General features: G+C 44.0%; 2 protein-coding genes across 7 annotated transcripts in view; one reads left to right on the forward strand and one right to left on the reverse strand.

Annotated features, from left to right (window-relative positions):
• CDK8 (cyclin dependent kinase 8) overlaps positions 1–26,603 on the forward strand; it is a 243,778-nt gene that overhangs the window by 5,769 nt on the left and 211,406 nt on the right. For 2 of the 3 annotated variants that reach the window (XM_077973625.1, XM_077973627.1), the window contains exon 1: positions 24,633–24,750. The exons of the other annotated variant lie outside the window; for it this stretch is intronic. The gene's annotated coding sequence lies outside the window, so the exon portion shown is untranslated. Of the gene's footprint in view, positions 1–24,632; positions 24,751–26,603 lie in introns of those variants that run through there. 3 annotated transcript variants of the gene reach the window in all.
• Positions 21,171–26,603, reverse strand: part of RNF6 (ring finger protein 6) — a 33,218-nt gene continuing 27,785 nt past the window's right edge. For all 4 annotated transcript variants that reach the window (XR_013407948.1, XR_013407947.1, XM_077974289.1 and 1 more), the window contains one exon: positions 21,171–25,163. Coding sequence is in view for 2 of the 4 variants with exons in the window: in XM_077974289.1 (XP_077830415.1) it covers positions 24,960–25,163 (204 nt within the window). In the remaining 2 variants the exon portion in view is untranslated. The remainder of the gene's footprint in view (positions 25,164–26,603) is intronic.

Below are 26,603 nucleotides of genomic sequence, written 5' to 3' on the forward strand. Positions count from 1 at the left end.
GCAGGTAAAAAAATCAAAGTTCGTGATAGAAAAATACATAAAAATTGAAGAAACAAATACAGATGGGTGGCAAAGCTGCAAGGATCACATTGGAAGCAAGTGTGCTCTGTCTTCACAACCTCGGGGACAGGGCCGAGACCGGGAGAAATGTCTCTTACGCCCCCCAGTGTCTACTGGCCTGACCTGCAGCATCCAAAGATTTTTCAATTATTTTAGAGAAAATCCCGCCAATTTACATCACAGTGAATTTTAATTCATCATCCTTATTTACAAAAGCTTCCTCCTCCTTTTTTATTATGATGACAATAATTTAAATATGTAAGTGTGGTAGACAGAGTCCTGGTGTTTGCTGATGGCTGTGTGCATGGAATTTACTCTGGCTGCAATATGGGGCTAATTAAGGACACCAAGAGGAGCTCGAGGATGTGATGAGGTGCCTGCTACCCGTGAAGAAACGTGGGAGATCTTCTGAAATTGTTACCGAGCGGACAGGGACCAGGGCTTGTACCTATAAACTGCAGCAGAGTGTGTGAAAGTGAAGACCAGTGCTGAGCAGAGACCATGGCCAAAGAGGAAAACCATGAGGACAGGAGGAGAACCAGAGGTGGGCACTTGGTGGGAAGCCCTTGTGTACACTGGACCACGGGAGGAAGAAGAACCTGACTAGACCTGGAATTCAGTGTTGCTCCTATCTAGTTTAGCTGGAAGACACACAGTACAATAAGCATCTCTCAGTAAACAAACAAACAAGAGGCCGTTAAGAAAAGAAAAGAAATCCCATTTTAGAGAACCAACCAAATAATGTGATCAAACTAGTGAAGAAAATGGTTTACCTATATCTGCTCTTCCAGTTCTACCAGAAGCTGCTAAAATTTGATGTTTAAAATTCTTTTAAATCTAAGAACGTGGACAAAATTAAAATTCACACCACAGACTTTGAGGAAATGTTTCCTGCATGTGGTTTTGGTGGGAAGAGGAAATAGAACCACCACAACTCAATGAATCTATTTATTCACCTGTTCCTTGGAAGCCCGATCTCCTCCACCTCCTTAAGCCTTGAGACCAAGACCGCAGAACTGTGCCTGCTGCACAGGAGATCTCAGTAAATGTTCGTTTATAGGATTTGAAGTGACCAAGATAAAAGGATGCAAGGAGGTCTCACAGACACAGAATAATGACTATTATTATATCACGAAATACTCTACAACTCAGTTGTCAGTAGGTTGGATATTTTTGTGAAGCAACTTCTCATGTGCTGATACCCATCCTTCTATATTTCCTCAAGAGTACCTTGTCAGTCTCCACCAACTCCCTCTTCCCCTCAATGAAAATGTGTTCCTGGGCTGGATGCAGTTGCTCATGCCTGTAATCCTAGCACTTTGGGAGGCTGAAGTGGGTGGATCACCTGAAGTCAGGAGTTCAAGACCAGCCTGGCCAACATAGTGAAGCCTCATCTCTACTAAAAATACGAAAATTAGCCGGGCGTGGTGGTGCACGCCTATAGTCCCAGCTACTCAGGAGGTTGAGGCAGGAGAATCTCTTGAACCCAGGAGGCGGAGGTTGCAGTGAGCTGAGATTGCACCACTGCACTTCGGCCTGGGTGGCAGAGTGAGACTCCATCTAAAAAGATAATAAATAAACAAATAAACAAATAAATTAAAAGTATTTCCATCAGAAAGCCACCTGTTCATTCTTTCCGACACTGATTTATTATAATCACAAATGCACTGCTTTCCAGAGCACAATTTGTGTGGCTGCTCAAAAACGTCATAAGGCACAACAGCTAACAAATCTTACCAATAAAATCAAGATAATTCAATTGTATTCAAAGGAAGAAGAAACACTTTTTATTGACTAACACCACTGGTTTGACATAAGTGAACCCAGAGCAGTGGGAAGAATGGAAGCAGGTTTTAGTCCACAGCTTCCCGTGCTTCATGCTCTCATGGTCCAGGGATAGTATTTTCAAAACACAGTGTCTCTGCCCTTTTGAGATACAGCAGATGAACACGACAGTCACGCCTTACTTTTTCCCAAGAATCAAAAGAATGTGAAGTATGCCCGGTAAAACAATCTTCGGCTATACCCACTGAATGAACCAGGAACACGGTGTGTCATCGGGAGAGGGCAGCACATTCCCCCTGGCTACGTCCAGAAGCTGGTTTCCCTTTGAGTCAGCTGAAGAGAGTCCCAAGTCCTCCCTCCACCCTAAAAAGCCCAGAGTTACAAGCATGGGTGGCTGTGAACTGCAACTGCGAGGCTTCCAAAAATCAAGGCTGACTCCTCATGCAAATTTCAGGACCACCCTGGACATTAAAACACACAAACAAACAAACAAAAACCATATAGCGAGTTCTCTTTTCTGGGACCTGGAGTGGTTCCGGCTCCCACCCACATAGAAATGATGATTCCTCGACGTGAAAACCCCAAGAGGCCTTAGGGGCAGATGGCTTTCTTGGTTCTGTGGAAGTAAAATGCTTGAGAAGCGACTTATCCAGGGGTATCTAAATTTTTGTTTTTAGTTTTCTAAGTATTAGATGTGGCTGGTCTTTCTGGGCATAGTTCCATAAATGTCGTCTTTAGGATAACTTGACAAATCCTGACTTGGGCAGGTGCGGTGCACATGCCTATAGTCCCAGCTACTCAGTAGGCAGGAGGCTGAGGCAGAACATCTCTTAAGCACAGGGTTTGAAACAGCCTGGGCAACATAGTGACGCCTCATCTGAGATTAATTAATTAAAAAAAAATACTGATGTGAGGGGTAAAAAATCACATTCAGGAAGAGCCTGATCTTGTAGTTGGTGTGTAATCACATATTTCCTAGTGGAGATTGCATTTTATTCTGCCTGAGCTGAGGGTCAGCAGTGGACCACAGACACAAGTCAGCAGAGTGGAGGAAACACCCAAAGCCGCACGTGGCCGGTGGCTGGCCTGTATTGAGAGGAAAATGACGGACCATGGGTTCCATCTAGTGTCCTTGGTTTTCTTAGGAAAATCAAACAAACAGCAAACAGAAAGTCTGAGCAAATAGCCTTGAGAAAGGCAGGCTGGCAAGAGACTGCAGACACTTGCCTTTAGAAAGTTCCATCCCAAGAGGGAGCTTTACAAAATAAAAGTCTTGAGAACATGCGGTGTTTGGTTTTCTGTTCTTGCGATAGTTTGCTGAGAATGATGGTTTCCAGCTGCATCCATGTCCCTACAAAGGACACGAACTCATCCTTTTTTATGGCTGCATAGTATTCCATGGTGTATATATGCCACATTTTCTTAATCCAGTCTGTCACTGATGGACATTTGGGTTGATTCCAAGTCTTTGCTGTTGTGAATAGTGCCGCAATGAACATACGTGTGCATGTGTCTTTATAGCAGTATGATTTATAATCCTTTGGGTATATACCCAGTAATGGGATGGCTGGGTCATATGGTACTTCTAGTTCTAGATCCTTGAGGAATCGCCATACTGTTTTCCATAATGGTTGAACTAGTTTACAATCCCACCAACAGTGTAAAAGTGTTCATATTTCTCCACATCCTCTCCAGCACCTGTTGTTTCCTGACTTTTTAATGATTGCCATTCTAACTGGTGTGAGATGGTATCTCATTGTGGTTTTGATTTGCATTTCTCTGATGGCCAATGATATGAGCATTTTTTCATGTGTCTGTTGGCTGTATGAATGTCTTCTTTTGAGAACTGTCTGTTCATATCCTTTGCCCACTTTTTGATAGGGTTGTTTGTTTTTTTCTTGTAAATTTGTTTGAGTTCTTTGTAGGTTCTGGATATTAGCCCTTTGTCAGATGAGTAGATTGCAAAAATTTTTTCCCATTCTGTAGGCTGCCTGTTCACTCTGATGGTAGTTTCTTTTGCTATGCAGAAGCTCTTTAGTTTAATTAGATCCCATTTGCCAATTTTGGCTTTTGTTGCCGTTGCTTTTGGTGTTTTAGACATGAAGTCTTTGCCTATGCCTATGTCCTGAATGGTATTACCTAGGTTTCCTTCTAGGGTTTTTATGGTATTAGGTCTAACATTTAAGTCTCTAATACATCTTGAATTAATTTTCATATAAGGAGTAAGGAAAGGATCCAGTTTCAGCTTTCTACTTATGGCTAGTCAATTTTCCCAGCACCATTTATTAAATAGGGAATCCTTTCCCCATTTCTTGTTTCTCTCAGGTTTGTCAAAGATCAGATGGCTGTAGATGTGTAGTATTATTTCTGAGGACTCTGTTCTGTTCCATTGGTCTATATCTCTGTTTTGGTACCAGTACCATGCTGTTTTGGTTACTGTAGCCTTGTAGTATAGTTTGAAGTCAGGTAGCGTGATGCCTCCAGCTTTGTTCTTTTGACTTAGGATTGTCTTGGCAATGCGGGCTCTTTTTTGGTTCCATATGAACTTTAAAGCAGTTTTTTCCAATTCTGTGAAGAAACTCATTGGTAGCTTGATGGGGATGGCATTGAATCTATAAATTACTTTGGGCAGTATGGCCATTTTCACGATATTGATTCTTCCTATCCATGAGCATGGTATATTCTTCCATTTGTTTGTGTCCTCTTTTATTTCGCTGAGCAGTGGTTTGTAGTTCTCCTTGAAGAGGTCCTTTATATCCCTTGTAAGTTGGATTCCTAGGTATTTTATTCTCTTTGAAGCAATTGTGAATGGAAGTTCATCCATGATTTGGCTCTCTGTTTGTCTGTTACTGGTGTATAAGAAAGCTTGTGATTTTTGCACATTGATTTTGTATCCTGAGACTTTGCTGAAGTTGCTTATCAGCTTAAGGAGATTTTGGGCTGAGACAATGGGGTTTTCTAAATATACAATCATGTCATCTGCAAACAGGGACAATTTGACTTCTTCTTTTCCTAACTGAATACCCTTGATTTCTTTCTCTTGCCTGATTGCCCTAGCCAGAACTTCCACCACTATGTTGAATAGGAGTGGTGAGAGAGGGCATCCCTGTCTTGTGCCGGTTTTCAAAGGGAATTTTTCCAGTTTTTGCCCATTCAGTATGATATTGGCTGTGGGTTTGTCATAAATAGCTCTTATTATTTTGAGATATGTTCCATCAATACCGAATTTATTGAGTGTTTTTAGCATGAAGGGCTGTTGAATTTTGTCAAAGGCCTTTTCTGCATCTATTGAGATAATCATGTGGTTTTTGTCTTTGGTTCTGTTTATATGCTGGATTACGTTTATTGATTTGTGTATGTTGAACCAGCCTTGCATCCCAGGGATGAAGCCCACTTGATCATGGTGGATAAGCTTTTTGATGTGCTGCTGGATCTGGTTTGCCAGTATTTTATTGAGGATTTTTGCATCAATGTTCATCAGGGATATTGGTCTAAAAATTCTCTTTTTTTGTTGTGTCTCTGCCAGGCTTTGGTATCAGGATGATGTTGGCCTCATAAAATGAGTTAGGGAGGATTCCCTCTTTTTCTATTGATTGGAATAGTTTCAGAAGGAATGGTACCAGCTCCTCCTTGTACCTCTGGTAGAATTCAGCTGTGAATCCATCTGGTCCTGGACTTTTTTTGGTTGGTAGGCTATTAATTACTGCCTCAATTTCAGAGCCTGCTATTGGTCTATTCAGGAATTCAGCTTCTTCCTGGTTTAGTCTTGGGAGAGTGTAAGTATCCAGGAAATTATCCATTTCTTCTAGATTTTCTAGTTTATTTGCGTAGAGGTGTTTATAGTATTCTCTGATGGTAGTTTGTATTTCTTTGGGGTCGGTGGTGATATCCCCTTTATCATTTTTTATTGCGTCTATTTGATTCTTCTCTCTTCTTTATTAGTCTTGCTAGCGGTCTATCAATTTTGTCGATCTTTTCAAAAAACCAACTCCTGGATTCATTGATTTTTTGGAGGGTTTTTTGTCTCTCTATCTCCTTCAGTTCTGCTCTGATCTTAGTTATTTCTTGCCTTCTACTAGCTTTTGAATGTGTTTGCTCTTGCTTTTCTAGTTCTTTTAATTGCGATGTTAGAGTGTCGATTTTAGATTTTTCCAGCTTCCTCTTGTGGGCATTTAGTGCTATAAATTTCCCTCTACACACTGCTTTAAATGTGTCCCAGAGATTCTGGTATGTTGTGTCTTTGTTCTCATTGGTTTCAAAGAACATCTTTATTTCTGCCTTCATTTCGTTATGTACCCAGTAGTCATTCAGGAGCAGGTTATTCAGTTTCCATGTAGTTGAGTGGTTTTGATTGAGTTTCTTAGTCCTGAGTTCTAGTTTGATTGCACTGTGGTCTGAGAGACAGTTTGTTACAATTTCTATTCTTTTACATTTGCTGAGGAGTGCTTTACTTCCAATTATGTGGTCAATTTTGGAATAAGTGTGATGCGGTGCTGAGTAGAATGTATATTCTGTTGATTTGGGGTGGAGAGTTCTGTAGATGTCTATTAGGTCTGCTTGCTGCAGAGCTGAGTTCAATTCCTGGATATCCTTGTTAATTTTCTGTCTCGTTGATCTGTCTAATGTTGACAGTGGGGTGTTGAAGTCTCCCATTATTATTGTATGGGAGTCTAAGACTCTTTGTAAATCTCTAAGGACTTGCTTTATGAATCTGGGTGCTCCTGTATTGGGTGCATATATATTTAGGATCATTAGCTCTTCCTATTGAATTGATCCCTTTACCATTATGTAATGGCCTTCTTTGTCTCTTTTGATCTTTGATGGTTTAAAGTCTGTTTTATCAGAGACTAATAGTGCAACCCCTGCTTTTTTTTGTTCTCCATTTGCTTGGTAGATCTTCCTCCATCCCTTTATTTTGAGCCTATGTATGTCTCTGCATGTGAGATGGGTTTCCTGAATAAAGCAAACTGATGGGTCTTGACTGTTTATCCAGTTTGCCAGTCTGTGTCTTTTAATTGGAGCATTTAGTCCATTTACATTTAAGGTTAAGATTGTTATGTGTGAACTTGATCCTGCCATTATGATATTAACTGGTTATTTTGCTCGTTAGTTGATGCAGTTTCTTCCTAGCCTCGATGGTCTTTACATTTTGGCATGTTTTTGCAATGGCTGGTACCGGTTGTTCCTTTCCATGTTTAGTGCTTCCTTCAGGGTCTCTTGTAAGGCAGGCCTAGTGGTGACAAAATCTCTAAGCATTTGCTTATCTGTAAAGGATTTTATTTCTCCTTCACTTATGAAACTTAGTTTGGCTGGATATGGAATTCTGGGTTGAAAATTCTTTTCTTTAAGAATGTTGAATATTGGCCCCCAGTCTCTTCTGGCTTGTAGAGTTTCTGCCGAGAGATCTGCTGTTAGTCTGATGGGCTTCCCTTTGTGGGTAACCCGACCTTTCTCTCTGGCTGCCCTTAAGATTTTTTCCTTCATTTCAACTTTGGTGAATCTGGCAATTATGTGCCTTGGAGTTGCTCTTCTCGAGGATTATCTTTGTGGCGTTCTCTGTATTTCCTGAATTTGAATGTTGGCCTGCCCTACTAGGTTGGGGAAGTTCTCCTGGATGATATCCTGCAGAGTGTTTTCCAACTTGGTTCCATTTTCCCCCTCACTTTCAGGCACCCCAATCAGACATAGATTTGGCCTTTTTACATAATCCCATACTACTTGCAGGCTTTGTTCATTTCTTTTTCTTCTTTTTTCTTTAGATTTATTTTCTCAGGCCGGGCGCGGTGGCTCAAGCCTGTAATCCCAGCACTTTGGGAGGCCGAGACAGGCGGATCACGAGGTCAGGAGATCGAGACCATCCTGGCGAACATGGTGAAACCCTGTCTCTACTAAAAAATACAAAAAACTAGCCGGGTGAGGTGGCGGGCGCCTGTAGTCCCAGCTACTTGGGAGGCTGAGGCAGGAGAATGGCGTAAACCCGGAAGGCGGAGCTTGCAGTGAGCTGAGATCTGGCCACTGCACTCCAGCCTGGGTGACAGAGCGAGACTCCGTCTCAAAAAAAAAAAAAAAAAAAAAAAAAAAAAAAAAAAAAGATTTATCTTCTCGCTTCATTTCATTCATTTGATCCTCAATCACTGATACTCTTTCTTCTAGTTGATCGAGTCGGTTACTGAAGCTTGTGCATTTGTCACGTATTTCTCGTGTCATGGTTTTCATCTCTGTCCGTTCATTTATGGCCTTCTCTGCATTAATTATTCTAGTTATCAATTCTTCCACTCTTTTTTCAAGATTTTTAGTTTCTTTGCGCTGGGTACGTAATTCCTCCTTTGGCTCTGAGAAGTTTGATGGACTGGAGCCCTCTTCTCTCATCTCATCAAAGTCATTCTCCGTCCAGCTTTGATCTGTTGCTGGTGATGAGCTGCGTTCCTTTGCAGGGGGAGATGCGCTCTTATTTTTTGAATTTCCAGCTTTTCTGCCCTGCTTTTTCCCCATCTTTGTGGTATTATCTGCCTCTGGTCTTTGATGATGGTGATGTACTGATGGGGTTTTTGGTGTGGGTGTCCTTCCTGTTTGTTAGTTTTCCTTCTAACAGTCAGGACCCTCAGCTGTAGGTCTGTTGGAGATTGCCTGAGGTCCACTCCAGACCCTGTTTGCCTGGGTATCAGCAGCAGAGGCTGCAGAAGATAGAATATTGCTAAACAGCGAGTGTACCTGTCTGATTCTTGCTTTGGAAGCTTCCTCTCAGGGGTGTACTCCACCCTGTGAGGTGTGGGGTGTCCGTCTGCCCCTAGTAGGGGATGTCTCCCAGTTAGGCTACTCAGGGGTCAGGGACCCACTTGAGCAGGCAGTCTGTCCGTTCTCAGATCTCAACCTCCGTGTTGGGAGATCCACTGCTCTCTTCAAAGCTGTCAGACAGAGTCGTTTGCGTCTGCAGAGGTTTCAGCTGCTTTTTTGTTGTTGTTGTTGTTGTTGTTGTTGTTGTTTAACTGTGCCCTGTCCCCAGAGGTGGAGTCTACAGAGACAGGCAGGACTCCTTGAGCTGCTGTGAGCTCCACCCAGTTCAAGCTTCCCAGTGACTTTGTTTACCTACTTAAGCCTCAGCAATGGCTGGCACCCCTCCCCCAGCCTCGCTGCTGCCTTGCCGCGAGATCGCAGACTGCTGTGCTGGCAATGAGGGAGGCTCCGTAGGGGTGGGACCCTCCCGGCCAGGTGTGGGATATAGTCTCCTGATGTGCCCGTTTGCAAAGATCCTTGGTAAAGCACAGTATTGGGGTGGGAGTTACCTGATTTTCCAGGTGTTGTGTGTCTCAGTTCCCCTGGCTAGGAAAAGGGATTCCCTTCCCCCTTGCGCTTACCCAGGTGAGGCGATGCCTCGCCCTGCTTCAGCTCTCGCTGGTTGGGCTGCAGCAGCTGACCAGCACCGATTGTCCAGCACTCCCTAGTGAGATGAACCCAGTACCTCAGTTGAAAATGCAGAAATCACCTGTCTTCTGTGTGGCTGGTGCTGGGAGTTGGAGACTGGAGCTGTTCCTATTGGGCCATCTTGCTCCGCCCCCCATTCCAATATCAAACTTTTTAACTTAACCTCACTACTTTTGACTTGGCTACTAGCTTTTGTAACAGTATCATCATAATTTTATAAGATTATTAAAAGTTTTCTATTTTATTCTATCACCTATTTTATTATTATTATTTAAGATATAAAGTCACTGTGTTGCCCCAACTGGATTCAAACTCCTGAGCTCAAGCGATTCTCCCACCTCAGTCTCTCAAGTAGCTGGGACTACAGGCTTATGCCACTGCATCCAGCCTATCTTTTTTTTTTTGAACATTTGTCGACAGTTCATGTAACACTATTTTGCACATGGTGTGAGGTAGGACCCTAATATTATTCTACAAATTGTACCGAGACAATTGGATGATGAATTAGATGGCTAGAGTTGCCCTAACAAAATACTACAGACTAGGTGGCTTAAACAACCGAAATCTGTTTTCCTACATTTGTGGAGGCTGGACATCTGAGAGCAAGGTGTTGGCAGAGCTGATTTCCTTCCAAGGCTTCTCTCCTGGACTTAAAATGGCCTTCTCGCTTTGTCCTCATGTGACCTTCCCTCTGGGCATGCATGCTCCTGGTATCTCTCTGGATGTCCTCAGGTCCTCTTCTTATAAGGTCACCAGTCAGAATGGATTGAGGCTGACTTTAATGGACTCGTTTTAACTTAATTACCCCTTGGAAGACCCTATCTCCAAATACAGCCACATTGTGAGGCACTGGGGGCTAGGGCTTCAACATTTGCATTTTGGGGAAACAAAAATTCAGATGGCCATAAAAAGAAAAAAAAGTCATCCTCGGCCCTCTGATTTGAAATGTCATTTTATTAATTTTAAATATCATAATAAAAGTGAATCTATTTGTGTTTTCTCCATCTTGTCCCATGGACCTGTTTGACCGTTTGTGCCTCAATACCATACCAGTCGAATTGCTGCAGCTTTATGATGTGTTCTGATATCCAGATTAGCAAATCCCATCTGTATTCTTTTATAACATTTTAAAAAATGTTCTCATTTAATCTTCCAGATATACTTTGCCTTCAACCTGTTAAATTTCGCATAATAAAAACTCCTACCGTGATTCTGAATAAAATGTTATGAACTGTATGAACGGTTTGGGTAAATATGACCTTAAACATCATTGACTTTTTCCTTTCAAGAATATGAAGTCTATTTATTTAGGTCCCCTTTGTGTCCTTCAGTAAAGTGTTTTTGTTTTATTTATGAAAATATTATACGTATTGCTTTTTCCCCTAGGGTACTACACGGCTTTTGTTGCTATTGCAAATAGCATATTTTTATTATGTTTACTTGTTGGTTGTTGTTAGTATATGGTAAAACTATTTTTTTGTGTTGACCTTATATCTAACTAACTTACTGAATTATCTTGTTGGTTCTAGCACCTTTTATGTTTGAGTAGTTTGTGTTTTCTCTGCAATTTTAGAACTTAATTATAAAAGTGTGTCCTGAAAGTCCTCAGATGTTTTTGTCGGGTTCACCTCAGCACACTCTTCCCCATTTGCCCTGCCTAGTGGAAAATCCCATTGTGTCTTCTCTTTCGCTTTCTATTCCACTCAAAACTCCTCCAATTAACTTCCAGGGAATCCAATGTCATGTTGTCAGTTGACCCAAGTCAACCCCCAGATTTCTATTACTTTCATATACTGAGCAATTTAAATCTTTTGTCTAAACATTACCTATCAATGCTATATGTATTCTTTATAGTTTTATCTTCTATATATTATGATGTTTTCACATCTTTTTTTTTTTTTTTTTTTTTTGAGACAGAGTCTCGCTTTGTCGCCCAGGCTGGAGTGCAGTGGCCGGATCTCAGCTCACTGCAAGCTCCGCCTCCTGGGTTTATGCCATTCTCCTGCCTCAGCCTCCCAAGTAGCTGGGACTACAGGCGCCCGCCACCTCGCCCGGCTAGTTTTTTGTATTTTTAGTAGAGACGGGGTTTCACCATGTTAGCCAGGATGGTCTCAATCTCCTGACCTTGTGATCCGCCCGTCTCGGCCTCCCAAAGTGCTGGGATTACAGGCTTGAGCCACCGCGCCCGGCCATGTTTTCACATCTTAAAAACTCTTCTCACTGGTGAGAGACTGCCTTTCTAGAGCTAGCCAATTCTTAGAGACAGCTAAGGACTAGGTCAGAGCATGCCTTTGATACAAAATCTAACCAATGAAGAGTCACACCTCTTGTATCTGGCTTGTGCACCCCAGAAGGGGGTGCCTTCATCATCCCAGAGCCATGTCACAGGCCACTAAAGGCCACCCCTATAGCTTAGAACCCACCAGAATTATTCAAACTAGCCAGTCCTAAACTGGTCACCATGCCCTGCCCTGCTTTTCCTGGGGAAATCACAGTAAAGACTATAGCCTAAACTCTCCCTTTCCTTCTGTCTTCTGCCTCCTGAGGAAAACCTGGTACTTCCCCTGTGACCCTGCATGACATGTGCTGACCTCTCTGTAACACCCGTGAGTCCAATAAACTCTGTCTCCCAGCACCTCTCCTGTGTCTCCCCTTTTGCTGCACCTGACTGATCATCTCGTGAAAGAACACAGAACACTGTACCAGGGCAGAACTACTGTCAAAATGAAACATTCATTAAGGCATGTTTTTCCTCAATGGAAGAGAATACTATTTCCTATGAGTAAATCTGCTTCTCTCCCAAGCCCGCAAGCCCCAACTATTTTTAATTTGTCTTAGAATTCTACTATTTTGGCAAAACCAAACATTAGTATGAGATATTAACAAAATAAGATTAAAAACCATTGAAGTTATGTGATAAAATTTAGCTAATATACTTTTAGAATGAAGAGCTATTTTAAGACTTGTTAAAGACAGCGTGACAGTTTATGATTGACACCTGACTGTAATATTTACAACATCTCTGTAGCACATTGATTCCAACAGAAAGAAATATTTATTGATCAACTAATTTTTAAATATTTGTTTTACTGTGGAAACTTTCAAATATATACAAAGATGGAGAGACTGGGTAACGAAATCCCACACTTATCTCCAAGCTTCAACAATTATCAACTTGTGGCTGGTTTTGTTTTGTCCGTACTCCTCACTTTACCACTGGACCTCTGCATTATTTTGAAGTAAGTCCCAAGCATCCTGTAATTTCATCTGCCAATACTTCAGAATAAATTAGATGGCTAATTTTAAAACTAGCTTTACATATATATCTCTATAAGCTATATGTGTCCTACCCATAAGTATTTACATCTAAGAATGAAGATATAGGTAAATTCCTTAAATAAATTTCAAAAAGAAAGAGCACACCCCAACTCTGGCCAGGGACCTGGGTTCACATCACTAACTCTGGAACCTGGGTTGCATCCCTTCCCCTCTCAACACCTCTGCTGCTTCATGTTCAACCATTATGCAACACAGTACGTTGATTCCTTAAAGAGCTAAAAACAGAACTACCATTTGACCCAGCAATCCCATTACTGGATATACCCAAAGGAATATAAATTGTTCTACCATAAAGAAACATGCACACATATGCTCATTGCAGCACTATTCATAATAGCAAAGACATGGAATCAACCTAAATGTCCATCACTGGTGGACTGGATTAAAAAAAATGTACTACATATACACCATGGAATACTATGCAGCCATAAAAAAGAGTAAGATCGTGTCCTTTGCAGGAACATGAATGGAACTGAATATCCTTAGCAAACTAACACAGGAACAGACAAACAAATACCACATGTTCTCACTTACAAGTGGGAGCTAAATGATGAGAACACATGGACACAAAGAGGAAAACAAGAGACACTGGGGCCTACTTAAGGGTAGGAGGGTAGGAAGAGGGAGAGGAAGAGAAAAAAATAATTATTATGTACTACACTTTGTACTTAGGTGATGAAATAATAAGTACAATGAATCCCCGTGACAAGAGTTTCCCTATATAACAAACCTGCTCATGTACCTATGGACCTAAAATAAAAGTTTGAGAAAGAGAAAGAAAGCACTTTTCCTCATATTTATAGATGTTGCTAAGGAGAGTTCTCTCTCTCAGTGGACTGCATGGTAATGGCTATGAACAGGAGTAAATGAGAGCAGAGGCCACTCAGGCAGATGGGCCCTTCTGCGTGAGATAAAAACACATCTGATTCTCGATAGTGCACCTGAAAATTTAAAGTTCCTCAAAGGTTTGAGAAAACCACTGTGGCCTGAGTCACATGAATTGGTCCATACGAAGTGTCGTTTTGGGGCAGGGGTAGGACCACATCTTCTTCCTCCTTTTCTCTTCCCTGCTACATACGCTTTTCTTATCTGATGAAGTTCTTGCAGAAAATGTTCTTACAGGGGTTGTTTACGTAAATGGTGTGGCATTTTGGCTCTTCTGAGCCTTGCATAGTTTGTAGCCGGCTCATCCTCTCCTTCGCTCTCTGAATGCCCAAGGACAAATGAGTAGATCCTGCAGCAAGAAGGCACAGGGCACTACACAGAAATGCAAACAAAGGCAGACACTGGCCAGGCGTGGTGGCTCACGCCTGTAATCCTAGCACTTTAGGAGATTGAGGCAGGAGGAATGCTTGATTGGAGACTGGCCTAGGCAAGAAAGCAAGACCCCATCTCTACAAAACATTTAAAAATTAGCCGAGCATGGTGGCCGCACAGCTATAGTCCCAGCTACTTGGAAGGCTGAGGTGGGAGAATTGCTTGAGCCCGGGAAGGCAAGGCTGCAATGAGCCACAATTATGCCACTGCACTCCAGACTGGGTGATAGAATGAGTCCTTGTCTGAAAACCAAAACCAAAACCAAAAAAACTCCCAGAAAGACAAGTTCACAGATGTCAGCTGTGTTGGGTGCCCTGGGAACAGACTGTACTCCCAGCCACAAGCTCCTCTCCTGCCCACCCTCTCCCTCAGGGATCTGTTACCCTGGCCAGGTGATGGGGCGCTGGCTGCATAGAAAGGGTTCCCTGGCAGCTCACGCACCCCATTCCCTCCCTGCTCCACAGACTCTAGGTGGGCATCCAGGCTCAGGGAGCTGTGGGGACTAGGATGAGAAGGGAGCCAGGCTGTGCTCAAAAAAAGGAAGGAGTGTATGGGAGGGAGAAGCGCAAGGAGGAGGGAAAGAGGTCAGGGGAGGAGGGAAAGGGGAGATCCACCTGAGACTGTCTTGGCTGAAGAACATTATCTCCCTGACCAGAGAGGAGCTGTCTGACCACAGCAGCCATTAATGTCCCATCAGCTTGGCTAACCCGTAAATGGGTTTCTTCGAGACTGCAGGCCCCTGACCTACCTTTTTTTGTGTCCTACAGTAAATTCACTTGAGAAAACTTGTAATCATACATTTTTCCTCTATCTTCTTTGAAATATATATAAATCTTAAGAGCCTCTTGCCAGCTTTAAGACCCAGGAAATGTCTCGAAGGAACTAGGGCATCTCTTATAAATGTAACCACCAAAGAAGACAGCACCCCACCTCAGTTTCTTTGAGAGGGTAGGAGCCTCACTTTAGTGGATGCCTTGCTCCAAATTCTAAAACTACCTCCAGTCATGAAGACAGGAGACAGTTTACTTTTCCTTTTGGTAAAGCCAGTTAGCAAATACAGCTAACATCCTAGCTCACACACTAAGTACCTCCCTAGACACTTCTTAGTAAAGTTATTAGATTTTTAAAATAATAATAAATTTTACGATTCTTAATCACAAACCAACTGAATTCACTTAGAAAGGTTGGAGAAAGGGAATTTTTTTTTTTTTTTTTTTTTAGAGAGAGAGACAGGGTTTTGCTCTGTCACCCAGGCTGGAGTGCAATGGCACAATCATAGCTCACTGTAGCCTTGAACTCCTGAGCTCAAGTGATCCTCCCACCTTGATCTCCCAAAGTCCTGGGATTACAGGCATGAGCCACTCCACCCAGCCCCCAGTCTCGTCTTTAAAGACTTTTGGGGGGATTGAATTGTGTCCTTCAAAAAGATATGTTGACATCCTAACCCTTAGTACCTGCGAATGTGACTTTATTTGAAAATAGGGTCTCTGCCAATGTATTCAGTTAAGATCTTTAGGGTTGGCCCTAATCTAATATGAATGGTGTCCTTAAAAGAAGAGGAAAATGCAGGCTGGGCACGGTAGCTCACACCTGTCACCCTAGCACTTTGGGAGGCCGAGGCAGGTGGATCACCTGAGGTCAGGAGTTTAAGACCAGCCTGGGCAACACGGTGAAACCCCTGAATCTACTAAAAATAGAAAAATTAGCCAGGTGTGATGGCACAGGTCTGTAATCCCAGCTACAGGATTTGTCCTTGTCCCTCCCAGAACAGGAGGTCCTGCAATGCTTGTACTCAGTGATCCCAAGTGCCCCTGGATACAGAACGCAGAGCAGAGTGCTTTTGGGGTCTCTCAGCTATGGTGTGAAGTGAGGTACCGGCAGATGAGACTCCATTCATTCCATGCAGCTCTCCTGATACAGGAGGCTGAGGCAGGAGAATCACTTGAACCCAGGAAGCAGAGGTTGCAGCGAGCTGAACGTGCCATTGCACTCCAGCCTGGATGACAGAGTGAGACTCGGTCTCAGAAAAAAAGAAAAAAAAGAGGAAAATACCAGGTGAAGACAGAGATACAAGGGAGAGAATGCCAAGTGATGACAGCAACAGATATGAGACTGATGGGTCTACAAGCCAAGAAGGAAAGATCGACGGGGACCACCAGAGCTAGGAAAAGGCAAGGTAGGTTTCTGTGTCCAGAGTCTCAGAGGGAGAAGGAACTTCTGACACCTTAATCTTGAACTTCTGGTTTCAGACCTGTGACAGAACACATCTACGATGGTTTAAGCCAGCAGTCTGTGGCAGGGCTAGGAAAGTGAGAGAAAGATAAACCTCCTGGAAGCAGTGTCTGTACCAGCGACTCGACTTCGTCGACTCCCATTCATTCCTCAACTCGGTAGAAACTGGCTGCCACAACTCCATGGAGACCACTTTGCCGACATCACCAATATCCTGGTTGTCAACAGATCTAGTGGATTCTTCATAGACTCTCGTTACCTCCTGGCAGCATCGTCTTCCTCTGCCCTTCTCTAACATGTCACTGTCTATCAGTCAGAGTTCTGTCTCGGTTCCTTTCTCTTCTAATTGTAAGCAGCCAGTGGGAGAGCCCACCTGTAATTCAACACACAGGTGATAACTATAACCATGAGAGTGGTCCTGACAGTATGCCCCAAACCCAACTCACCCAAACCTCCTCCACCTTACGTTTTCTGTATCTCAAGAAATAGCTTCACAACCTATCCTGCTGCTCTAGCTAGAAACCCAAGTACCACCCTTCGGCTTACCCTCTTACCCTCCGCATCCAATTGATAAACGATTTCCTCCTAAACATTTTCCTATCTACCATCTCTGCCAAAAGGCTATGGCAAGCCGCTGGCCTGCATTTCTCAGCTGCATTGTTGCAAGACCCTCCCAGCTCTAGCTGTGCCCTACTCCACCACGTTACTTCTTTCTAAAACAGAAATATGATGTCACTCTGCTTAAAAACGCTACTGTCGACTGGGCGCGGTGGCTCACGCCTGTTATTCCAGCACTTTGGGAAGTAGAGACGCACGGATCGCTTGAGGTCAGGAGTTTGAGACTAGCCTGGCCTACATGGTGAAACCCTGTCTCTACTAAAACTACAAAAAATTAGCCAGGCGTGGTGGTGGGTGCCTGTAATCCCAGCTACTCAGGAGGCTGAGGTGAGAGAATCGCTTGAACCCGGGAGGCAGAGGTTGCAGTGAGCCAAGATCACACCACTGCACTCCAGCCTGGGCAACAGAGACTCCATCTCAAAAAATAAAATTAAATAAAATCCCTTAATTGGATAGCTAATATGCAACATAAATTTGTTTCTCACAGTTCTGAAGGCTAAGAAGCCCATCAAGATCCCAGCAGATTCAGTGTCTCGGGAGGGCTTACTTTCTTGTTCATAGATGGTGCCTTCTCACTGTGTCCTCACGTGGTGAAAGCGGAGAGGGGCCTCTCTGGGGCCTCTTTTATGAACACACTAGTCCCATTCATGAGGGCTCTATCCCCATGACCTAAACACCTCTGAAAGGCCCCACCTCCTAATACCATCACCTTGGGGATTAGCGTTTCAACATGTGAATGTGGGCGGGGGGCGGGGGAGAGCACCCGAAAACATTCAGACCATTTTCTTTTCTTCCCCCCAGGCAGACCAGGTGTCTGCCTAGTCCGTGTGTGTGTGTGTGTGTGTGTGTGTGTGTGTGTGTGTGTGTGTAGAAAGCTTAAGATCTATCCTCAGCAAATTTCAACTATATAATACGGTATTGTTAACTACAGTCTTCAGACGTATATTCGATCTCCAGAATTTATTCATTTGCATAACCAAAACTTTGTACCCCTTGACCAACATCTCCCCATTTTCCTCTCCCCTGAGCCCCTGGCAGCCAGCATTCTATGCTCTGCTTCTATGAGTTTGGCTGTTTTAGATCGCACATATAAGTGAGATCATGCAGTGTTCGTTTTTCTGTGTCTGACTTATTTCACTTAGTGTAATGTCCTCCAGGTTCATCTGTGCTGTCGCAAAGGACAAGCTTACTTATAGTATTTCATTGTGTATGTTGTTAAGCAGAAATGCTGTGCACTGGTGTTAATTCCTGGGAGGAGAACACCGTGCACCAGTTACCAATCCCAGAGGTGGACTCTAAACAGTTTGCCAGTTTCTGCTAAGGTTCCTAGTCCGGCAGGAGGTTTTGCACAAACCCCGCTGCCAGAGTTCTGTAAGCGCTCTTGACTCTGCCAGGCGCTCAGAGCAGATCCAGCTGCCATAGGAGTCGGACCTCTACAATTTGCATTCTTAGGTCTAGTCAACGAGACAGACACTCGCATAACAAGTCAGGCAAAGAAAATGTATTACCCACAGATAGACAGCAAGAACCAACAGAAGCCTAGAATCCGTGGCAAGCCAGTCTCCCAAGGATCAGGAGAGCTGCATGGAATGGAGTCTCATCTGCCTGTGCCTCACTTCACACCGTAGCTGAGAGACCCCAAAAGCCCTCCTCTCTGGGTTCTGTATCCCAGGGGCACTTGGGATCACTGAGTACAAGCATTGCAGGACCTCCTGTTCTGGGAGGGACAAGGACAAAGCCCGGGCTATTCTGAACAGTTCCTTCTTATCTCACAGCTCTGCATTCTCAGCACATTCTATTCTGATGAGAACTGTAAGTGGGAAGGAGAAGTGCTAGGTCTGCCAAGGCCATTCAGGGTCCTGTCCTCCTGCAACGCATTCCCCCAACCCAGGTACCCCCTAGGCAAGGCCAGTCCACCTCATGCACCCAGTGACTTCCTTGGATCCGGAGGCAGAGGTTTGTCTCTTAAGATAGATGTAGCACCTTGACTGACATGATCTCAGGGCAACATCATTGAGCTTTCACCAGAATACACTTCACTAGGCCCAGGAGGACTACTACTACAAGCAGGACATCCGGGCCTGCCTGAAGCAGGGTCTAGCCCAGGATCCCAGCAGTCCAGGCAAGAAGTTGCTAAAGAATTAAAGAAGGATCCTCAGGTGGCTCCACTGTCTGCAGCCAACGACCCTGCTTCTGGGCCTCTTCTACTTGTGTCCCTATAAGCCTGAGATGTTTATCCGGGTACAGCAGGAGCATTGGCAATAACCCAAATGCCACCCCGTTCTGCCCCCAGATAATCAAGGGCTATCCAGTTATCCATCGCCTCTTGGCTAGTGAGCTCAGTGACCCTGTTGGCCCCAAATAGCTCCAGCTGTAGTGTGAGCTATCTCTGCCACAATCAGAGACAAGTTGTGTACTATTTTTTTTCCAGAGCATGTACACCTATGCCAGGTATGAGGACATGGTCAGCAGAGTGGAACCAGCTGTCTGTTTGTCGTCCTACTAGGGTGTCTCAAGCAACCCTGCAACCTGGCAAGAGTGTGGGGCCTTTCCAGTTTAGAGGGTCACCTTTCACACACAGTTGAGGACCCCAAATTCCCAAACAACATGCCGCATTTGAGGGTGATGGGTACTCTGCAGCCCAGTAGGCCCCTCAAAGGAACAGATAACCCAGGGAACCACATGTCACTCTGGTCAGAGAGCAGTTGCTATAAAAGTCGCTAATCCAGTTGGACACAGCCTGTGACTGGTTTAGCCATGAGTTAAGTAGCAGGATAAAGTTGCGGAATCTATGGGCCTTGCCATACCATTGCTGATGTTTAAAGTCTGTCTCTGACTTTATGTCCATATTCTAGACAACCCACATTTAGGATGTCTTTCCCCGATTAGAACCATTGATGGCTATTGGGATGTCATCAGATTGGCAATAGGCCACATGTGGACTATTGGCATCTGGGAGGAAATGCTCCAAATATCTGGGTGGCAGAGCCCGCAAAGCTTCCAGTCACCACCTGCTCCCACTGCCGTGCTGATATTCACCGACGTTTTGTCAGTCCAGGGCCCGCTGGGTATTCCAAAGGAACAAGAAGGGGGAGAGGCTGGTTTCCCAATCCCTTGCCTGCTTCCTGCATTTCCTGTAGTTGGAGATGTCCCCACCTATCACTTGGGGTGCTGGCTGTCCAGTTATTGTAACCCAGTCTGTCTGTCCAGTCCTGAGGTTACTACCTCTGCCGCTCCTGCTGCCCTGCTTCTTAACCCAGGCCTTTCTACATCAGCCTTCCAGTCTAGGAAGGGGGATTACATCCTGTACTTGACAAGGCACCGGACTAGATCCAGGTACCCCTTGGTTCCATTCCCAACCCCTGTGCACCCAGGAAAAGCAGCATCAGGGAAAGTATGGCTTCCAGATTAGAGTCAGGGGGCTCTGCCTGGGGTACTGTAATGGCCTGAACTGCAGAGCACCTCCAGGATGTGTACTCTAAAGGGAAAAAGGAAAAAGAATCCTTGGGAACCCCAAGATTGGGATGTCATTGGCAGGTACAGGCCAATCAGGTGTGTGTCTGGTCCTTTAAGAATCTAGTCACTCAATAGCCATTCTCCTGACCAAACGCCTAGGCTGTTGGCAACAGCCCACGAAACCATGAAAATGTGGCAAGATGTGATGTCAGGGGTGGCCTGCACAGCCATAACCACTGCACATAGTTTAACCCATTGGGTGGAAATGTCCATGTCCAGTCTCAGTCAAAAGATGGTCAACCCAGTGGACTCTGTCTGCATTCAGTTTCACAGAGCTGTCAGTAAACCAAGCTATACCATTGGTAGGTATGTCTCTGTATCTTGGACCCCTCCCCACAGAACGAGGGGAGAAGGTCAAGTTCAAGGGGATTCCTCTTGCATCAAGCAGTGGTTAGAGTGATGCTGGAGGTTAGAGTGATGCAGATAAAATGCTCCAATGCTTTTCTATGCAACCATCTTCAGTTTTTGTGCTCCACTGGAATGCTACAGGTTCCTAATTATATTCTGGAACACTCTCAGAGCTATTTTCATTGGTAGATAAATTGCTGTTTTTGCAGGACAAGAGCTGGTGCCTCCTCATCCACCATCTTGCTGAAGTCATTTCTCTTCAATTCTAAATCACATCCTTTGAGTTTTTTTTATTTCTTGACCCAGGATCTAATCAAGGATCAAACAGCTAGCTGTCTTTAATCTGGAACAAATAGTTCTTCCATATTTAAAAAAAATCTTCATGACATTGACCTTTCTTAAGGCTTGTTTTTATAAAACTCTTCTGATAATTTAATTGAAAACACATATCTCCAGAAGTTTTCAAAAATGCTTTAAGCAGATGTGGAGACAGGACACACAAAATACTTTAATGATTTTAATCACTAAAATGATTTTAATCATTTAATGATTTTAATGATTATCACACTTACAATAAAACATTATTACATAAAGCAAGTAGCATGGATTGAAATGTGGTGTTTCATGATCATTCTCATGTTTATTTTTATTCTTATTTCTAGACATTTTTGAAGAGTTCAGACCCATTGATGTAAAGAATGTCCCTGATTTAGGTTTGTCTCTTTGCTTCCTCAAATTAAATTTTGATTAAACATTTTTGGCAAAAATGTTACATAGGACAGAATGCCCTACTCAATGAATCACATCGGGGCATAAAATATAAAATATCAGTGTGTCCTTCTATTGATGATAATTGATCATCTAATTAAAATAGTATCTTCCAAATTTCTTCATTGTAAATGGTACTTTTTTCCATTTGTAATTAATAAGGAATCTGTGGCTGGGCACAGGGGCTCACTCCTGTAATCCCAGCACTTTGGGAGACAGAGGTGGGCTGATCGCTTCAGCCCAGGAGTTCAAGACCAGCCTGGGCAACAGGGAAAAACTACATCTCTACAAAAAATTAGCTGGACATGGTGGCACACACCTGTAGTCCCAGCTACTCAGGAGGCTAAGGCAGGAGAATTGCCTGAGCCTGGGAGGTTAAGGCCACAGTGAGCCATGATCATGCCACTGCAGTCCAGTTTGGGTAACAGAATGAGACCCTGTCTCAAGAAAACAAACAAACAAACACAAGAAAATCTGCTATTTTCAGAAACTCTGATTACCATACACAACTTGGTATCCCACAAAACCTATTAATAGATTTGAAAAAAGAATTTCTTTGGTGACCTGGAGTAGCCAAATGGCTGGGAACATTGAATTAGCATGTAGGCTTTGAGGTAAGAATTCTGGGAGATTTGTACCCTTTGTATACTGTCGATGGATTTTATGCTGCTGCATAATTTTCTTTGCTGACATTTGTTATTGAGCCAAGGACAGCCTCTCCCCCAGTTTAGCCTGCGCTGAAAGGCACTTTAAAATGTGTTTGAACACTGAACTATTCAAATCAAAAAGACATGCTGTTTTATGGAAATCTGTTATATGCTTTTGCTCTAAAAGTCTTTAAGGCTTAAAAATCAGCAGAACTACAATAGTATCATCAGTTTCCCAACTTCAAATGGGAAAAACTCGTGAAACTCGACACAGGAGAATAGATTCACTAATTGTTTTCCCTTTATGGAGTATTGACCATGACATTACAGAGAAATACAATACATTGTGAAGGAAGCCCCACAACTTAGAAGCGCCAGTGTGAGGAGCTTGAAATCAATGAGACACGTAAAGCAATTCTACTTTTTCTTGCTTCCTTCCTTTCCCCACTCTGCCTAGACACTTTGGGCATCTGTGTATATTTGCTGGTAGGTGTTTTATTTGTAAGATAGGAGGAGGGATCAGGACTCTTATTCACTTATGATCATTTGCCTTCCTGCCTATATCCATAGTAGACGGTGAGCAACTTGAAGGTAGGAGCAGCTGAAACAGATTCTGAAACATATTACTTTTCGCAGAAGTGGAACTGAGAAGGTAAAATGGAATATGTTAGTCATGCAGTAAAGAATAGTTTTGGACTAATACAGAATAGCAACTGAATTATTTATCTATACAATTTGCAGCTTAGCAAACAATTTCATGGTTGACTGCATTCTGTGCTATACTTTTCACTCATATTCTCACAGAAAGTAAAGATTACTTTGCTGGAAAATTCATACAAAACTCTGCAATATATTCCTCAAATTATATTTTAATCAGTTTTCCTCAGTTTAGCCTCTGCATAAAGGCACTTTAAAACTTTTCGAACACTGAACTCTCAAGTGAAAAAGACACGCTGTTTTATAAAAATCTGTTCTACGCTTTTTGCTCTAAAAGTCTCTAAGGCTTAAAAATCAGCAGGGCATATTCTGCTATCAAAACTACAACAGTATAATTTAGTTGTCTTCAAAGTAAAAGGATTTGTAAGACTTGACATATGAGGACAGATTAGCTAATTGTTTCCCTTTTATTGAGTATTGGTCATGATGTTACAGAGACGGACGTTCAGTTTTGAGACGTTTCTACTCGCAGATGTTTCAACGTTTCCTGGTCCATAATGACTGCACAATACGAGTATCTCAGCCTTTTAAAGCTGTTCTGGTTTAAAACAATGCCTCACTTTACATTTTCTATGAGTGAAAATAACCTAGACTGAATGCTAAGTGTACACACTGTGTAGGCCACAAAGGATAGATCTGTGTGTGTGTTCCTGCAGAAGGCAGACGATCCAAAGCAAATGTCCTTAGCTGCCCTCCACCAGTAGAGGGCAGCCTTCTCCCTACAAACTGTCTACCTAGTGGGCTCCAAAGTGCGCTGCAGGAAATTATTTTAGAACTTGCAGGTATTGTTATCTTATTAATTGATTGATTGATTGATTGATTGAGACCGGATTTCACTCTGCCACTCAAGCTGTAGTGCAGTGGCACAAACACGGTTCACTGCAGCCTCCACTTCCCAGGCTCAAGCCATTCTCACACCTCAGCCTCCCAAGCAGCTGGAACGACAGCCACGCACCACCACGCCCGACTAATTTTTTTAAATTGCTTTTTGTACATATGGGGTCTCACTATGCTGCCCAGGCTGGTCTCGAAATAATGGGCTCAAGTGATCTGCCCGCCTTGGCCTCCAAAAGTGCTGGAGTTACAGGCATGAGCCATCATCCTCAACCAAGGTATTATTTTTATTTTAGCTTTTTAAAATTTCTATTTGGTGAGCTCTTTGTAATAATACATAAATATAGATGAGCATGCATTACATTTTTATAACTTATAAATAAACATATATACATATACATTTGAAGTGCATTTTTTTTTAAAGTTGTTACTTAATGTATTGTCAACAAAACTGTAGAGGTCATGATTCTAAACATGGTCTCTACGCCTAAGAAGTTTGTGCCTTTCCAAAACCAAAGGTCACACTTCTGGAAAGTTCCTTCCTCCCTTACATTCAGTATCCGTTTACAGAACATACACTATGTCCTAGTTTCTGCAAGGTTCTGAAAACACAGTAAGAGGCAAAAGAGCCATAGCCCCTCCCAGCCCGTGCCCTTATGAAACTTGCACTCTATATAAACATAGATATTAAACAAACACAAAATGCATGTTTTAACCCTAAAATGCGACATAGGGGAAGCCAGTCAGACAATTTACTCAGGAGTGAGAATTCAGGTCATTCACCAAGGCGCCCATGTCAAAGATTCGTTACCCCCCTCGCGGCCCTAAAACATGTCAGAGTCATGATATACACTCTGTAGAGGAAGAGTTCAAAAACAGATCTTAAGAAGTAAAAGCAAGCGATCAAAACATTTCTGGAAATCTGACACATCTGGAGTGCTGTGTGGAGACGCCAGGGCGCGTGGAGCTTTGAGCAGTTAAAAACCCAGACGGGGAGACCAGTGCGTGCGTGACCGCGTTTCTCTGCAGGGCTGTCCCGCGGCCGCAACGCAAGAGCGGGACGCGCCGGGGGGGCGTCTGCGTGGCACGTGGGCGCCGCAGCCAGGCGCGCCACCGACGGGCAGTCAGCGGAGACGCTTCGGAGCAGGTCTGTTAGGGCGCGCGCAGACACATGCACATGCACGAGCGCACGTACACGCGCACACCGCCAGCGCGGACCCTGACGGGGCCGAGCCTCGGGGTTGGGCCTCCTCGGCCGCTGTCGTCGTCTCGGCTGTCACGGGGCCGGCGGCAGCGCTTTACCCTGGGTCGCAGGTAGCGCGTTCGTTCGCTATGGTGACTGTCGATCTCGGGGCGCTAGAGCGCCGGCTCCGGGGAGGGCAGGGAAGCGTCAGGGACCTTTCTAGAGCCTTGCCTGGCCTGAGGTCCGGGGCTGGGCTGTCCCCACGACCTGTCTCTGCCATCAGTGGGGCCACAGGCCTGAAGACGGCTTCTACCGCCACCTTGGGCGCCTCTGCTCCTGGCTGCGACGTGGGGCGTCCTAGTCATCGGACTGGGAACCTGATAGGAGACGAATGGAAAGGGGGAAAGCCATGGAAAATTAAGCCGGCACAAGAAGGGGGAAACGTTTGGAGGTCAGGCAAGGCTGGTGGCCTTGGGGATCGCAGAGCAGGAGACTTAGAGAGATGTCCAGTGAGAATGTCAGCCCATGAGCTCTGGTGTGCAAGAAAAATGCCTCTTTTCTGGACTTCAGGTGAATTTCTGACTCCTCTGGGCTGCATACGACCACCCTTCCCTGGCCCAACTGGTGAACTGGTTAAAAAAAGAAAAATAACCCTAGTTCTTCCAGGGGTCCCCTCCCCAGCGATTAGGCCAAGTTCTGGAAGCTTATTCGGTGACTTGGTGGGTATGTTAATGGTTAAGTAACTTACCCAAGGTCTTATTGCCAATCAGTGGTAAAGTCAGGATTGAAACTCAGATCTCTTGGACTCCAGAGGCTGGAGTTTATTAAATGTTTAGGCCCAGCTCTGTTTGATTTTGGGGGTTTCTAAAGACAGTCTCGATCTGTTGCCCAGGCTGGAGTGCAGTGGTACAATCATAGCTCACTGCAGCCTTGAACGCTTGGGCTCAAGCCATCTCCTGCCTCAGCCTCTCAAGTAGCTAGGACTACAGGCGTGTGCCACTACACCTGGTTCCTAGCTCTATTTGAGACCACAGTAGCCTCAAGTGTAAAGCACACTGGACACTAGGTGTCAAAAAATAGAACTAGAAGTCAGCAAGTGATCTAAAACAAGATTCTGTAGGTGTCTGGGCATCAGTTTCATCATCTGGATGAAATGGGCTTGAACCTGTGTTAATATCAAGGTCCCTTCCAGCCCTAATAGTCTAAGAATTCTAGAGAATGTAACTGCTCATTTGAAGGCTGCCATCTAGACCATCACAACTGTCTTGTGGCTCATGGAGACTTTCAGATTGGTGCAGCAGCTCCAAGGCGAAGTGACCTCAATTGCTGATGCAAAACTAGGTTCTATAAGGGTAAACTAGTGATTCACAAGGACAGGTGAGAAGTGCTGATGGTGGCAAGGGAGGCAATTATAACAATATCCCACCCTTCTACCCCATCCTCCACCCCACTTCTGACATAGATGAGGACTTAATTGTGGCACAGAGAAAGGGCAACCGACTCTTGAGACCAGTGAGTCTGCAGTCAAAACGCTACTGATCACTGTTGCAGAGAGAGCCTCCCAACACAGCTGGCTGAATAACTACTGGAATTATCCAGAGTCTGGTTGCATTTACATTTTACTTTCCAAAACAAATGTAACCAAAAATTCCAGCCACTGTGTAAGCCAGAAGCAGGTGACACACAGAAGTGCAGACTGAGGGGAGTTTAGGTGAAAGCTGCAGCTATCAGCTATTCTCTCCCTTTTAGTGAGGGCCTTAGTTGGACAAGTCAGAACAGATTTCCCTTTTTTTTTTTGAGACAGAGTCTCACTCTGT

This window comes from Macaca mulatta, chromosome 17 (genome assembly GCF_049350105.2).
Source record: "Macaca mulatta isolate MMU2019108-1 chromosome 17, T2T-MMU8v2.0, whole genome shotgun sequence".
NCBI lineage: Eukaryota > Metazoa > Chordata > Mammalia > Primates > Cercopithecidae > Macaca > Macaca mulatta.